The sequence below is a fragment of the Sprattus sprattus genome, assembly GCF_963457725.1.
Source record: "Sprattus sprattus genome assembly, chromosome: 21".
In the NCBI taxonomy this organism is placed as follows: domain Eukaryota; kingdom Metazoa; phylum Chordata; class Actinopteri; order Clupeiformes; family Clupeidae; genus Sprattus; species Sprattus sprattus.
In genome coordinates this window covers 9,975,510-9,990,509 of record NC_137919.1, presented here as the reverse complement: position 1 = coordinate 9,990,509, position 15,000 = coordinate 9,975,510, and the positions used below count along the sequence as shown (strand labels likewise).

The following is a 15,000-nucleotide window of genomic DNA, read 5'->3' as shown; positions in this document are numbered from 1 at the left end:
ATTAAATGTCTTGATTCTCTTGTTTAATCTTTCTTCAGTTTAGTTGCTATCCTTACCCTACATGCTTCCTCGAAAACAATCACTACTCCCAAGACTCTCTCTCACGCACACGCACACACAAACCCGCACACACACACACAGGTCCTCAACTTTAACACCCCCCTTCTGTCCTTACCCTCCCTACCCCCTGGGGGCGCCAAAGCAGGAGCAGATAATAACCCCGGCCCTGGGGGAGCCTGCTCATATTTCTTCATCACGCCTTGCGCCTCTCGTAATTAATGGCCTTTGGCTGCAGTAACCCCCCATCCCCAACCACCTTCAGTCAACCAATCCTGGGGAAAAGAAGGCCCTAGCAATTCGGTACCCCCCCCCCCCCCCCCCCCCCCCCGCACAACAACCCCCCACCCCAGCCTCCGCTACCACTGAACTCCCCAGTGCCCTTAATTACCGAATGTAAAAACCTGACCTGCATCTAATCCGCCAGCCTGGTCCGGCCTGGCCGTGAGATTAATGCCGCAGGGGCCAAATTCAATTAAGGTGGCTTCCAAAATAATAACTTGACAGAAAAAAAAAGACAGAGAGCAACAATACAGGAGCAAATACAATCTAAGGACACAGAGAGGGGTAAATGGGTTCATTCAATTAAACTGGAGGGGGAATGTGTAAAATGCAGGGATCTTTCCAGCGCAAGTCCACAGTGTGCTTAGGAGACTACAGATACTACATAAACTACAGTACCCACAATGCACAGATGTCTTTACAACCGATTGGATTGTGTGCAAAATGGAAAAACTAAATAAAGTTCAAAACTAAATTAAAATAGCTTCATGACCAGCTGATTTCCTTCATTTCCTCTGGCTTGATGGAAGATCCTGTACAAAAGGGCGGAAAAGACGCGGCCTAACAAACTACATCCTGTGTTTCGCTTGCGTTTCGCAGATCAGCGGTTATAGTGGATGACAGCTGCGTGAGACAGCTGCAGGTGTCTGAAGCACTGCGATCGTGCTGACGCGTCCGCCGTACGAGTGGGAGTCAGTGACGTTCGGTGCTTTTGTGGCGTCGTTGTTAACCGGGGGAAGGTGGGGAGTTCAGCGAGTTAACAAGCAACGAGGATTCTCCTGAATAAAGCATGACAAATAAAGGGCTGCTGTTTCATTTCAGAAAAGCTGAGGAACAGGCATGCGAGACAGGCGGCTCATTAACATTGGATGTTCTGCCTCCACATGACTCAACGAGGATCACAGGCTTAAAATAAGTTGTTCTTCATGCATAATGAATTCTTAAAGCGTCTTTGTTTGGAACTTCTTTTTGGGCAATGGAAGTTCATTCATTTGTCAGAAAATGTGTGGCAATATGTTATTTATTTATTGTTTTATTACATATTATATCTAATATTTCATATTTACAATTGGTGTTTGGACAATTATTTATATGTATATTTGATATATGCTATTATTATTATTATTTAAATTTTTGTATTAACCTAGAAGACAGATTTGTACTCCACAACATGTTTTGGTGGTCATTGTTAAGGTCCAACTCAATTTGTCTCTTCCAATTGTGTCTGCAAAAATGTATATGTGTCAGCGTGTGTGTTTTCACCATGTGGGAGTCTTGAATGAATATGATCTGCTCTGTCAGTTTACCTAAATGAGATTGCCAATAATGAGGCATGACTGGTGTGCCAAAATAAACACAGCATTCAAATCAATCTCTCTCTTCCTCCCTCTCTCCCTCTCTCTCTTTCTCTATCTCTCTCTCTCTCACACACTCACCCACACGCACACAAATACACACAACCACATAACCTCTCTATCTATCCATCAGTCTATGTCTCTTTCAATCCAACTCCCCCGCTCTTTCCCTCTCTCTCTCTCTCTTTCTCTCTCTTTCTCTCTCTCTCTGTCCTGTTTGAGGCATAAGCTAGGTGATTCTAGGTGGGTGTGGTAAAGTCCGCAATCCACTGACTCGGTCATTACCCTCATTCAGCACTTCACTCCATCAAAACTGTGTTCCCTAGCTTCTCAGCTAACCCTCCATACCATCTCCCATAACCATTAACTATCTGCACCATCTCCCATATGTGCTAACTATCCATACTCTTTTCCATACATGCTTACTATCCATACTATCTTTGCCCTACATGCTAACTATCCATACTATCTCCCACACGTGCTAACTATCTCCCATAATGCTAACTATCTATTTTCTTTTCCATACGTGCTAACTATCCATACTATATTTGCCCTACATGCTAACTATCCATACTATCTTCTATACATTTTAACTATCCATACTATCACCGATATGTGCTAACTATCTCCCAAACGTGCTAATTATCTATACTATCACCCATACGTGCTAACTATCTCCCATACGTGATAACTATCCATACCATATCTCTTAAGTGATATCTGTACATACCATATTCAATACCTGCTAACTATCCACACCATCTCCCATAAGCGCTAACTATCCACACCATCCTCCTTAAGTGCTAAATATCCACACAACTTCCCTGTGCCATCATGTTAATTAGTGCTTATCATAAAGGATGCAAATAATAGGCACTCCAAAAGTACTCCATCAACCCTAGCCCCTGCCCCTTTCCCATAAACCCTCACCCTTCATACCCTCTCCCATAAACCCTCACCCTCCATACCCTCTCCCATAAACCCTCACCCTCCATACCCTCTCCCATAAACCCTCACCCTCCATACCCTCTCCCATAAAGCCTTAGCCTACCCTCCATACCCTCTCCCATAAAGCCTTACCCTTTTCACCAGCTCATTTAAACCCTTATCCTTCACACCATCATTACCACTAACCCTCCACACCATCCTTAGCGCCAACCATCCACACCATCCAAACCTTCCTCACCATCATAAGCGCTAACTCTCCAAACCATCATAAGTGTTGACCTATCTGCCATTTAACTCTCCACACCATCTGACTTACGGCGCAACCTTCAACGCCACCTCCATTGTGTGAACGGGATTTGTCCAAACACCATCACTAAAGTGCTGGGTATTTCAGCGGCCTGTATGAGATATCTGTTGTATATAGGAGATAACAAGGGCATTCCCCGAACTCTCTGATGTGTGGCATGATGAATTAACTGAATGATCTCAGGGAGGTATGTTCCCCTATATCCCCACTGAAAGCCTTTCTGAATATGTTACTAGCGTGCATGCGTGGGTGCTCCTTACATTTTGCAGACGTTTCACCGCAGCTGCCTGATGCCTCGTCAGGGGGAAATTTGGCCGCGGGGCTCTCTGCTGTCAGCGAGGAGCAATGTGGTGTCAGAAACCCTCAGGCTTAAATGCCTTGACAGAGCCACGAACGTCACAAAATAAGACACTTCTTGCAGAATTGAATAACCCATTTCAGGCTGTGTATACTAGTTTTTTTTTCTCTTTTTTTTTAGCTATTTATGAGTGGCGGAGCGGTGAGTGCTTCGGATGCAGTTTGTGCGATGATGTCTCTGTGCTGATGGGAAGTGATGGGCAAATGGCACACGGCATCCGCTGGCCTAGGCCTGGCTGTCTGCCATCACAGGTGAAAGCAGGTGCCGGTGTGTGTGTGTGTGTGTGTGTGTGTGTTTGTGTGTGTGTGTGTGTGTGTGTGTGTGTGTGTTTGTGTATATGTGTATATGTTTCCCCAAAGATTTTGTCCTGCTGGCCAAGAGTCAGTAAAGAATTTATTTTACCAGAAAAATGTTAAACTTGAAACCGGTGTAAGCTTAAATAACAATAGCCTATATAATGTACAATGTAAGAATGAGGTTGTTTTCATCAGTTTTACTGTTACCAAGATGCCATTCAGAGGTTTCCATTTGGACGAAGGGTGGGCGACTAAATCCAACGTGAATAGATAATCCTTCCCATCCAAGGTCTGGACTGCAAACACAACTTTACAGCACGATTGATTTAATTCTTATTTGATGCGACCAAAAACTGTTAAACTGTCCTGCTTACCAACCATAGGCGTGAAACCAAAGAACTAAAGACGTAAAACTGAAGACATTTTTTTTTTTTAAGTTTAATGATTTAATTGTACAGCAACTAAAATATGAATTGGCTGTGTCTCCCCGAACTATTCATATTCCAAGTTTTAAGGTTCTGATATATTATGTCTGTTCTGATTAAGAGTCTGGATATCTTAGCATGACCCTATCTGAGCAACTCATTGACAAGATTCTAAAAAAAAAAGAAGCAAAATATGCATTTAGAGTTGTACTTCCATCCAACCCCAGACTACACAGACCCACACCTGCAGGGTAAGTCATTGCTCTGCTCCAGTGGAGGTGCTTTTACTTACATTATCCATTTATTTATCTGTCCTCTATTACATGTCCTCAATTCTCCCATCCTGTGGCATCGTTTCCGTTATTTCTCCCATAATTTCTACTTTACTTGGTCTGAACATTACTTTCAGCAATAATTCTAATCTGTATATTAGATTCTTTAATTTAATTTTAAGCAGCAGTTCCACTCTCACTTAGTGGATGAGTTAATAACTGGTATAATAAGTGTTATTATAGATACCCTCCCCTTCTCCAACAAGTTGAAGCCTCCAATCAGTTATATTGATTACCATTCACCCTATGAAGCCTTGGGTTTTATTATTCTTGAAATTACAAGGAGACCTGGACCTGAACCAAGTGGTCTTGGTGGGCCATAGGGGACATCTAATCCCTTGAGGTGATTTGGAGCTAAGCCATTAGGAGCTTTGTATGTTAGAAGAAGTACTTTGAAATCAATTCTACTTTTGATGAGGAGCCAGTGGAGCGAGGCAAGTACAGGTGAGATATGTTCACTTTATTTTTAGTTCTAGTGCCTGTACGAGCAGCAGTGTGCTGTATTAGTTGGCGGATCTTTATTGAGTTATTGCTACATCCGGACAGAAGAGCATTGCAGTAGTCTGGTTGGAACCTAGTAAAAGCATGGATTTGATTGTCTGCATCTTGGAGGGACTTTTGGCAATACTGTTGAGAAGAAAAAAAAAATGTCTTTGAGATATGTTTTATGTGTAAGTTGAGTAAGAGGTCTTGTTGATAATTACACAGAGACTTTTGACGCTAGTGTTGGATGTTAATGAGATGCCATAGAGTATGGGTAGATGGCTGAAAACTGTTATTTCCTGACTAATACATTAATTTCGTGAAATTTCTGAAGCCCTGCAGTTAATACTTGGGAGCTTCCCATATCTAGGAATGCTTTTTTTCCTGCCTGGTTGTTAGTAACACGCACAATTACTCTGCTAGGTAAATTGAGAATGGGTATCTCTCCGTCTTTTGACCCCCATTGAAATCCCATTTATGTATCTTGAAAAACATATTTTTTTTATTAAAAGGTCTCCTATTCATGCTAGCTAGTTAGCTAGGAAAGTAACTAGACAACCATAGCAACCAGGAAACACAGGAACGTTTGCTGAAAATTTCAATTTCTTAAATCAGCTCACCGATAAAAGGCAGTCATGGGTTCAAAGTGACCACAACCACTTGACATTAAACCATTCTGAGAGAAACAATGGGACGTCAATGGAGCAAGGGCTTACTCTGATATCACTGTAGTAGTAAATGGGGTAAATGACCCTTTGAAACACGTTAATTCTGTGCTTGTGTTTTCCACTGTGTCAAGCGTGTCAGAAGATTATCGTTCATGGTACTACAGCACCAGGGGGTCAATTAACGGTTCAATGTTCAGCGTCTATTTATTATGATTTATTTATATATTCATTATGATTGGGAGTGGGGTATTTGTTTGTGCGCGTGCAGGGAGGGGATGTAAGTGTTTTGTTTGACATGCCCATCCCAACCTTATACAACTTTTATATGGCTAATATCGCTTGCATTAGGTAACTATGAATAAACTCTGCTTAACACACAGGTGCAGTCAATATACGGGTTTGTTTTATGAAATAACATAAAATACTGTAACGTTGTTAATATCCAGTGTGGTTAATAGTCGTAAAATGAAGCTATCACCATTCTCAATTATTAAGGGCCTGAAAGCACCACCTCAGTTTCAGGAGCAGTAAGTCATCCATGCTTTTACGTCTTTTCAGGCAAGTCTCTATCTTAGGTGGTTACACACCCAGTTGTGCCCAGTTGCTGAATCCTCCCACCCTTTCTATTCTTGTGTAACTCAAAATTCACATGCACCATGTCGGCCAACCATAACTAAACATTACAAATTAAATCTAAACATAATAAAAATTCCCATACACCATTCCTTTCCTTCTCCATCACATTATGCTAATGCAATAACACTGACAAAGTGGCCATATTACCTACTGTTATTTGTTTACCTAAAGTTATCTCGTTATCTGTTTATCAAATTCATGTTTGCTAACCAAATTTTCTCTCTCTGATGACGTGACCTTTGCCTGCTAATGCCGAGTTCTGGGAAACAATTGTCCCTCATCACCATAACCATTAAGTACTTATACACATATAAGACAGCCGAGCTCTGCCCAATCACTTTGTCTCTTTTCTTCCTCTCCTAGTCTAGACTGTCTCCGCGATGGGATTCTGCTGTAGTCTCTTCACCTGATCTACTTGCAGAAACCCTCTGCCTACACCTACTTATCCCCATCACACTGTCATGCATTCATTCTACCCCGCTCATGATACTTCTACGTACTCTGTGCTAGCCTCCAACCTGTGTCCCCCACGGGCATTGTAGCCTGTACATGGGGAGCTTATTGATTTGATGTATACTAGCATGCTTATTCTGATACAAGTATGAATTCATCTGCTATGTTTCTGATTCTCTCCCATCCATTACCCCCCCCCTGTCCCCGTCCCCCTTCAACTTGTACCTGTCAGGCTACAGAGATAAATACTCCCCCCCCCCCCCCCACACACACACACACACACACACACATACCGTTATGAGCCAAAGTTCTTCTCAAGGTTCAAAGGAAGTTTTTCCTTGCCCCTGTTGCCTTTGTGCTCGCTGAACTCCGTAAAGCGCCTTGAGACAATGTTTATTGCTTGTATAAATTAAATTGAATAGAAATGTGTTGTATTATTTAAATGTACTTCCATCCAGCCCCAGACTACACAGACCCACCCCTGCATTATCCATTTATTCATCTGTTATTACATATCCTCAATTCTCCTATCCCGTGGCATCGTTTTAGTTATCTCTCTCATAATTAAAAAAAACTTTATATCTATAATTACTACTTTACTTTGGTCCAAACATTATTTTCAGCGGTAATTTGAGCAGACAGGTGTCTGTATAATAAATTAATCGAAAGTTTTTTGTGAAATATTGCAATGTTCCTTAGTTTTAATTTAATTGTAGTCCCACTGTCTTTATAATCATCTCTTTATAATCATACTCTCTTTTAATTGTAGTCCCACTCTCTTTATAATCATACTTATTATAGATGGGCCAGCCTCATCCTACAAGTAGGAGCCTTTAATCACTTATATTACCATTCACATTCAGGATTATACAAAGGTATCACTGCAGATTGAATTACACTATCGCTAGTAGATAGAGAGGGTTGGCCACAGAACATTCAGTTACCCAGTTGAATCTTGGACAGTCCGTCATGTTCTGCAGCGGAACTGAGCGGAACCAGCTGCTTTTCTGAGATGTTTTTGGGTTGTTGTTGTGTTGTGTTTACTGATTTTGGATAGAGTGACAGCGCAGCATGGAAACATCACACATGCTAGAAAAGTAAGGGTGCATTTTGAGTTTTGAGTGTACTTTTGTACTGTTTGTATTTGTGTTTGTATTTGTGTGTGTGTGTGTGTGTGTAGGTGTTTTCTGTGCCCTTTGCGTCGGTCAAGGGCATGCTACTGTGAGGTGCAGAGCATTGATTTCTTCAACTCCTCGCAAGCGGTCTGTGAAGCACAGACACACCTGTCCGAAGCCGCCGACGTAGCCGACAGCACACACCTCTAAGCTTCACCTCCCTCCATGTCCTCTCCTCCTTCCCTTCATCCTCTCCTCCCTCTATCTCCTCTCCTCCCTCCCTTCAACCTCTCCTTCCTACATCTCATTTCATGCCTCTATCGCCTCACTCTATTCTAGCCATTTCCCCTTACCCCAAAATCACATCTTAACCCCTCTCTCTCTCTCTCTCTCTCTCTCTTTATTTCTCTCTCTCTCTCTCCCTCTTTCTTTCTCTACCTCCCTAATCCATTTATCTCTATATCTCGCTCTTTCTCCCCCTCTCTCTCTTGCTCTTTCTTCCCCTCTCTACCTCTCTCCACACACAGACACACACACACACCCACACCCATACACACACACTCACACACACACACACACACACACACACACACACACACACACACACACACACACACGCACGCACATGCACACACACACACACACACACACTCAATCCTTTTCTTACTAACTCTCTCACCTCGCTACCCCATTTCTCAGCCATTGAAACTCCCTTTCAGACCTTCCTTACCATCACATCCACTCTTTCTCTCTCTCTCAATGGGTCATGGTAGGACACTCTGTTTCTCACACAGACACACACACACACACACACACAAACACACACAACTATGTGTGATCAAACATACACCAATGCAATGCAGAGCGAGAGGCCAAGGTACTGACTATGGCGGTTGAGAATTCGTAATTCACTTAAGTCTTTCGCTTTATTCCTCCGACCAAACAAGTTTATTGATCTGGCCCCTCAAAGATGTCTCTGCACAGGTTCCATGCGCCAACAACCATATTGAATACAACGGATCAATATCAGGCCTACGAGAGGGGTGGTGATGATTCAACGGAGCTGGATCAGCTGGGCAGTTATTTGCCTTGCCCCTTCGATTGCTACTTTCAGTGATTGCTGCTTTGTAATTGTGCAAGAGTGCATTTTCCTTTCTTTACATGTATTCGTAGGGATAGGCGCGCTCTACTTCAAAACAAATATATAAATGCGTTTTCGGGTGCGAGTAAAAGAATGTAAACTATTGGTAGAATGAAAACCGCACTCTCAAGCTTTTCTCTTTTAACAATAAGACCAGTTTATTTTAGTACAGAAGCGTTTCGGCCTTACGCCATCGTCAGTGTATATACATACACTGTATATGTATGTACTGTAATTGTGCAAGAGTGCATTTTCCTTTCTATACATGCTCAGTGCATGAACGACCTGTAATGACCTTGGCCTGCTTGTAAACACTTATCTGAAGTTCCTCGCTAAGAGTCTATGACTAACCTAGCTCTGGTTCTAGGAAAAAAACTGTTTGTGTCCTTCGTCTGAGTGAGTGTGTGTGTGTGTGTGTGTGTGTGTGTGTAGGTGTGCGTCCTTTTTAATCCTTTTTATTTACTTATAGGCCAAAGATAATGGCAGTCTGTGTTTTTTGAGTTTTCTTATTCTTATAAGTTATTGTTACTGTTTTTAATATGTTTTGCAGTTAGTTAGCCGGTTTTAGGCTGCATGACACCCCAGGTCAAAGGGCAAATGGAGGAATTTTGGATTATGAAAAGGTAACAGGTAAAGCAAGGACTTTCATCCTTAGCGACATAGAAAGGCATCCTGCAGCTGGCAGGGAACCCCAACCCCAACCTGCTACTCACTGTACCGCCAACACCCAGGAGTATGGTAGGGATTAGGCATGCTAATATTAATGTGATTGGCACGTGCCTTGTCCAAAGTGTACATCCTCGCCGAGAACTTTCCCTTAGGATGAAATCTGTTTCATGAACTGTGCACCTCTAGTGTGCTTATGTCTGTGTGTGTGTGTGTGTGTGTGTGTGTGTGCACCTCTATTGTGCTCATGTCCGAATGTGTGTGTGTGTGTGTGTGTGTGTGCACCTCTAGTGCTTATGTCCGTGTGTGTTTGTGTGTGTGTCTCTGCATGAGCATGTTGGAGTTACATTCTGCGCCGGTAGACTCGTATCCAATTGACAAGTGTAAACACTAAATAAATAAATAAACAAACAGATCCTCGGGATAAAGGGTGACATGGGGAAGGTGGATAGTGAAGAGCAAAACGTCTTTAATGCCCAATTTTCCATTCCTCCAGTGCGTCCAATTATCCTCCCCGCCTTCGTCCGCCAGGCTTCCGTTGTGTAAGCACACAGTTAGCCAAGTAGCTGGAGGTAAACAGAAGATCAGGCCAAAGAGAAATAGAAATGTCATCGCCAGAGCCCCCCTTGCATCGAAATGAGCAGATTTGGGAGGTTGGAAGCCGCGGTGGAGACACTGGGAGGGTTGGGGGGGGGGGGGGGGGGGGGGCAATGGAGTACATTAAAATGTTCAGTGGCTGAAACGCTGCGACGTTTGCAGGTAAACAAATCACTGCACCAGTGTTTTAGTGACATGCTGGTCATTTCGAGGGTCATTTTCTGTACCAAAATGGCGTACTTATATGGAGATTAGGGCTGGGCTGTTTTGAACTCATATGAAAGGAAACAGCATTTCGAGGCTCAGGTTTGGTATTAGGTGCACTAATGCAGGAACAAGCTTTCAAAAACACATTTTATTTTTCGCTGAGATGGTCGACTCAGTAACCCCCCCCCCCCAAATAACCCGAGGAGTTGCTTTTGATTTTAACGAGCACTTTGATGGGATAGATCTTGCGCTGAACAAACGCATTCGATGATTACTTTGATTTATAAGATTAAACACAATGTTATTGTTGCTGTTGTTATTATTGTTGTTGTGTTGATGATGATGATGATGATGATGATGATGATGATGGTATTGGAGGGTTGGTTTTGTGTACATGACTGTGAGACTGTAGGTTTGTGACATGTAGAGTCGAATCAGAGAGTCCTACTGTATAAATATGTGCTGTGGGAGGGGGGGAGCTCAGCACGGTGTGTTGCTTCATGGAAAGGTCAGTGTGCTCCCTACCCAATCACTGCTCAGCATGTGGGACTTACTTGTGAACTTCTCAAGCCACCTAGGCCACCGGAGATGCACAGTGTGTGTGTGTGTGTGTGTGTGAGAGGCTGGGTGTGTCTGGGTAAACATCACAGATAAAGGTCGTACTGAGAGCAGGGTATCTCTCCATGGACCAACCAAAGAGACTTTGAGAGTGAGTGCGTGTGTGTGGGTGTGTGTGTTAGAGAGAGAGAGAGAGAGACAAATAGAGAGAGAAGGAGAAGAAGAGAGACATAGCATATCAAAGGACACACAGCGCATGAGTTGGCATGTACACCAAAGTGAAAACAAGCTTTTTGCCACAAAATGCAAGAGTGTAGGGTAGTTCCAGCTAGCCTAACAGCACACTTTCTTTCAGGGTCTAGCATTGAAGCATCGTATGAACAGATCTACTATATATATGCCAAACAATGAGAATGACAGCAGAGCTTAGCCAGCTCTGTGCATTCTGAACACGCATGCAGCTTCCCCCCTGGTCTTCTTTCACTCTTTTTTTTCCCAGGGGGGTCACCGTTATTAGTCACATCACAGTTTCCTTATGTAAACATAAAACATGACAAAGAGCACAACACTTTAACAACCCAAGCAGAGGGGAGAGAGCAGAAAAAGTGTTACCTTCAGTCGAGGGTCGGAGTTCAAAGGTCAAACCGCCGGGGTGATGGACGAGACAGGGGAGGATGATGACAGACACAGAGAAAAGGAGCATGAGGAACGCAACGTGGACGGAGAGGAACGTGGACCAGAATGGGAGGAACATGACAGAGAAAGGAGGAGAGATATACATCAAAGAGACAGTGACGTGACAGATCAAATGTACAGAGAAAATAGGAGAAAGAAGTTACGAGGAGATGGAGGAGTAGAAACGGAGTGATTTAATTTTAAAAAAGAAGAAGAAGAAGAAGAAGAAGAAGAAGGAGGAGAATGTGGGCGGAGAAAAGGTCATGACAGGAGACAGAAAGGTAGTCTGGGAGGAGAAGTTGTTTTTTTTTTCTCTTTTTTTTTTAAAAAGAACCAAAGAGTGAATGAACCCATACCTTGGTTGTTTAACGTCAGGTGCGCCAGACCTTGAAGGAAAGAACAGAAAGAAAAAAAGAAAGAAAGAAAAAAGGAAGGTCATAAAAGGCACGGGAAGAAAAAAAGCATTGTCACAACGTTGGACTGCAGTTTGTGACAGACATCCCAGGGCAGACACGGATGTCAGAGTTCAACTCAAAGAAAAAACAGAGAGAGAGAGAGAAAAAGAGAGAGAGAGAGAGTGAGACAAAAATGAAAGAATAAAGATAGAAAGAGAAAAAGAGATAAAGGAAGAAGAGAGTAAGAGAGAGAGAGAACAGAAAACAAGCAAACACCTCTAGAGGGGGTTTAGTAGGGGGGGAGGGGGGGTAGAAAAAAAAAAGCATTTCACTCGGTGCAACCCCCCCAGGAGGTAATTGCTGGCCCAAATGCTTTTTTTTTTCTCTGAAGTACTTATGGAACACACACAGAACTGTTTGGCACAGGAAGACTCTCAGCCTTGCACTACCTGAAGTACTACCTGTCTGTTCTCCTACCTACAGCGTCACTATCCTGGGAATCTCATGCGAGGCCCATGACATGGGGGACACACACATAACAAAGGGGTCAAAGGGGAAAGGTCGAGGGGTCAATCAGGCAGCCCAAGCCCCCACTGTGCAGAAGAAAAGAAACGGCAATCCAACAAAACCCCATAGCAGGAAGAAAAGTAAACACACACACACACACACACACACACACACACACACAGAGAGACTCTCACAGCTACGCACACACACAAACAACCACACACACACACACACACAAACACACATAACCCGCTGCCGATTATCCAAGTTCCCCCTGGATCCCACTCAGGCGGATGACTTGATTGACACATCCAATCGACTTCCAAGCAGCAGATATTAAAGGAGCGCTTAACCCAGCGAAAAACAAGCCGCACAAGCCCGAGAATATATCTGGCTGCTTAACGTCAGAAGAGATTCTCCTCAAGCAGCCACCATGAACATTATCCACCTGCTGTATAACCTCTCATTCAGCTCGGACACGCTGCCAACGGATCGGCTAGAATACAGAAGGAATTCAGTCACACTCGGCATGACTCGGCATTACATTACAGAACGCAAGAACCACCGCATGGGTATTTTCAGAAAAATAAAAAGAATATGAAAGAGAAAATATGTCTGGTCAGAAACAGCTTCAGTTTTTTTTTTTCCTTCCTTTGAAATCTCAGAGTTTGTTCTTTGCTCTTGGGACGGATCAATGCCTTCCACATGAATGTCATTTCCATTTCACACCAATGGTTGAAATATATGGCGTTTCTCCACTGGCCGTGGGAAAAGTGGTGTTTTTTTTGGCCATCGTATCCACAAATGGAAATCTGATGACTGTTCTTAGCTTGCCAGTGTTCTTCATCATCATCATCATCATCATCATCATTTCCAGACAGGAAGCACCTGGTCACAGGTGAGCGAGCGCTAAAGCCACTCAACTACTTTGATATTTAACAACTTTAGATATATTTATATTCTTTATCCATCACTTCTACTATTCTATGTGTAATGTTATTAATGCTCTCCTCAGGACATGTATATTAAAGGGTGGCGGGAGGCATGGCCAGTCATTCTGGCTTATTGGATCTGGAGTTTGAGGCAAAAATTGTCAGGCGATAATGTGGAGACAGGCAGGGAAAACAAATCAATCTCAGAGAGCAGAGTGAATGATGGATTGAAGAGCAGATGGAAAGCAAAGGCTCCCGCATTCACAATCAAACCAGCTAAAGCACAGAGGATTCAATCATACTGGGAATAAGTGATTTAATTCAATAATTGATACCACACTTGTTAAATCATTCACTCTTTCATCATCAATGTCTTCATTTATGCATACGCTACAGACGAAACTGCTTAATGATACACTTAAGAATAGACTGTGTGTCGATACGTCTTCTATCTTTAGACTACGTGCTGATACGATCACGAACAGAACTCATGTTCACATTCTCCGTGAAGGATTCTGAACAGCTCCATGTTCCCTTGATCTCTACAGTCACCCAAAATACACACGGCAGTTAAAGTACTGCAGACACAGTAATGGAAGACACACAGCAGTTGCATTTACATTTAGTCATTTAGCAGACGCTTTTGTCCAAAGCGACGTACAAGGGAGAGAACAGTCAAGCCAAGAGCAATAAAAACCTGCTGTAACAATAAATACTGTTTTTTTTTTTTTTTTTTCAAGAAATAGAAAACGACATAGAGAGAAAACGAAGTGCGTGACTGTCACTGCTTAAGTGCAAGTTAAGCCAAGGTGCCAGTTACAGTACTGTACTACAGTAGGCTAATGGAAGACATACAGCAGTTACAGTACTGTATTACAGTAATGGAAGACATACAGCAGTTACAGTACTGTAGCACAGTAATGTGGTCTGGGAACCGGTCCCTGACCTTACTGTTAGATAGTAGAGGTGATAGCGTAGCTTTCACTCTCACTCTGTTGATAGGTACCGACTGTAGGGGCTGCAAGTAGTTCAGGGTACTGGGAACTTAATCTGATTGTGGCTTCTCTAGCTCTTCTTATCACTCAGATACATTTACGGACGTATCTCATCTCATCCTGAGTGTGTGTGTGTGTGTGTGTGTGTGTGTGCGTGTGTGTGTGTGTGTGTGCGTGTGTGTGTGTGTGTGGGTGTGTGTGTTCGTGTGTGTGAATGTGGTAGAACCTCTATCTTCTCTTATCACTTATATGAACTGTAGGACACATCTCATCTCATTTCCTGTGTGTGTGTGTGTGTGTGTGTGTGTGTGTGTGTGTGTGTGTGTGTGTGTGTGTGTGTGTGTGTGTGTGTGTGTGTGTGTGTGTGTGTGTGTGTGTGTGTGTGTAAGTGTGTGTGATTGTGGAATCATTGTGTTTCCTCTTCACTCATCACTCATGAGAACTGCGGTACTCATCTCATCTCATCTGAGCAGGAAGTTGTTTTCGTTTGGATGTCTGCACTTTCAACTGCTAGTGGAGAGGAGAGGAGAGGAGAGGAGAGGAAAGTAGAAGAGAACGGCTTGGATCCTTTTCAACAACAGCTAGCTCAAACACAGAGAGAAGAGGGGAAGA

At 43.1% G+C, this 15,000-nt stretch overlaps 1 protein-coding gene across 1 annotated transcript in view; it reads right to left on the bottom strand.

The window, feature by feature from the left end:
• The window catches only part of nrxn2b (neurexin 2b), a gene marked incomplete at its 3' end in the record, with an annotated part of 685,387 nt that overhangs the window by 546,084 nt on the left and 124,303 nt on the right, over positions 1-15,000 (bottom strand). Inside the window, exon 3 of the mRNA XM_080859771.1 lies at positions 11,916-11,945. Coding sequence (XP_080715897.1) covers positions 11,916-11,945 — 30 coding nt within the window. The remainder of the gene's footprint in view (positions 1-11,915; positions 11,946-15,000) is intronic.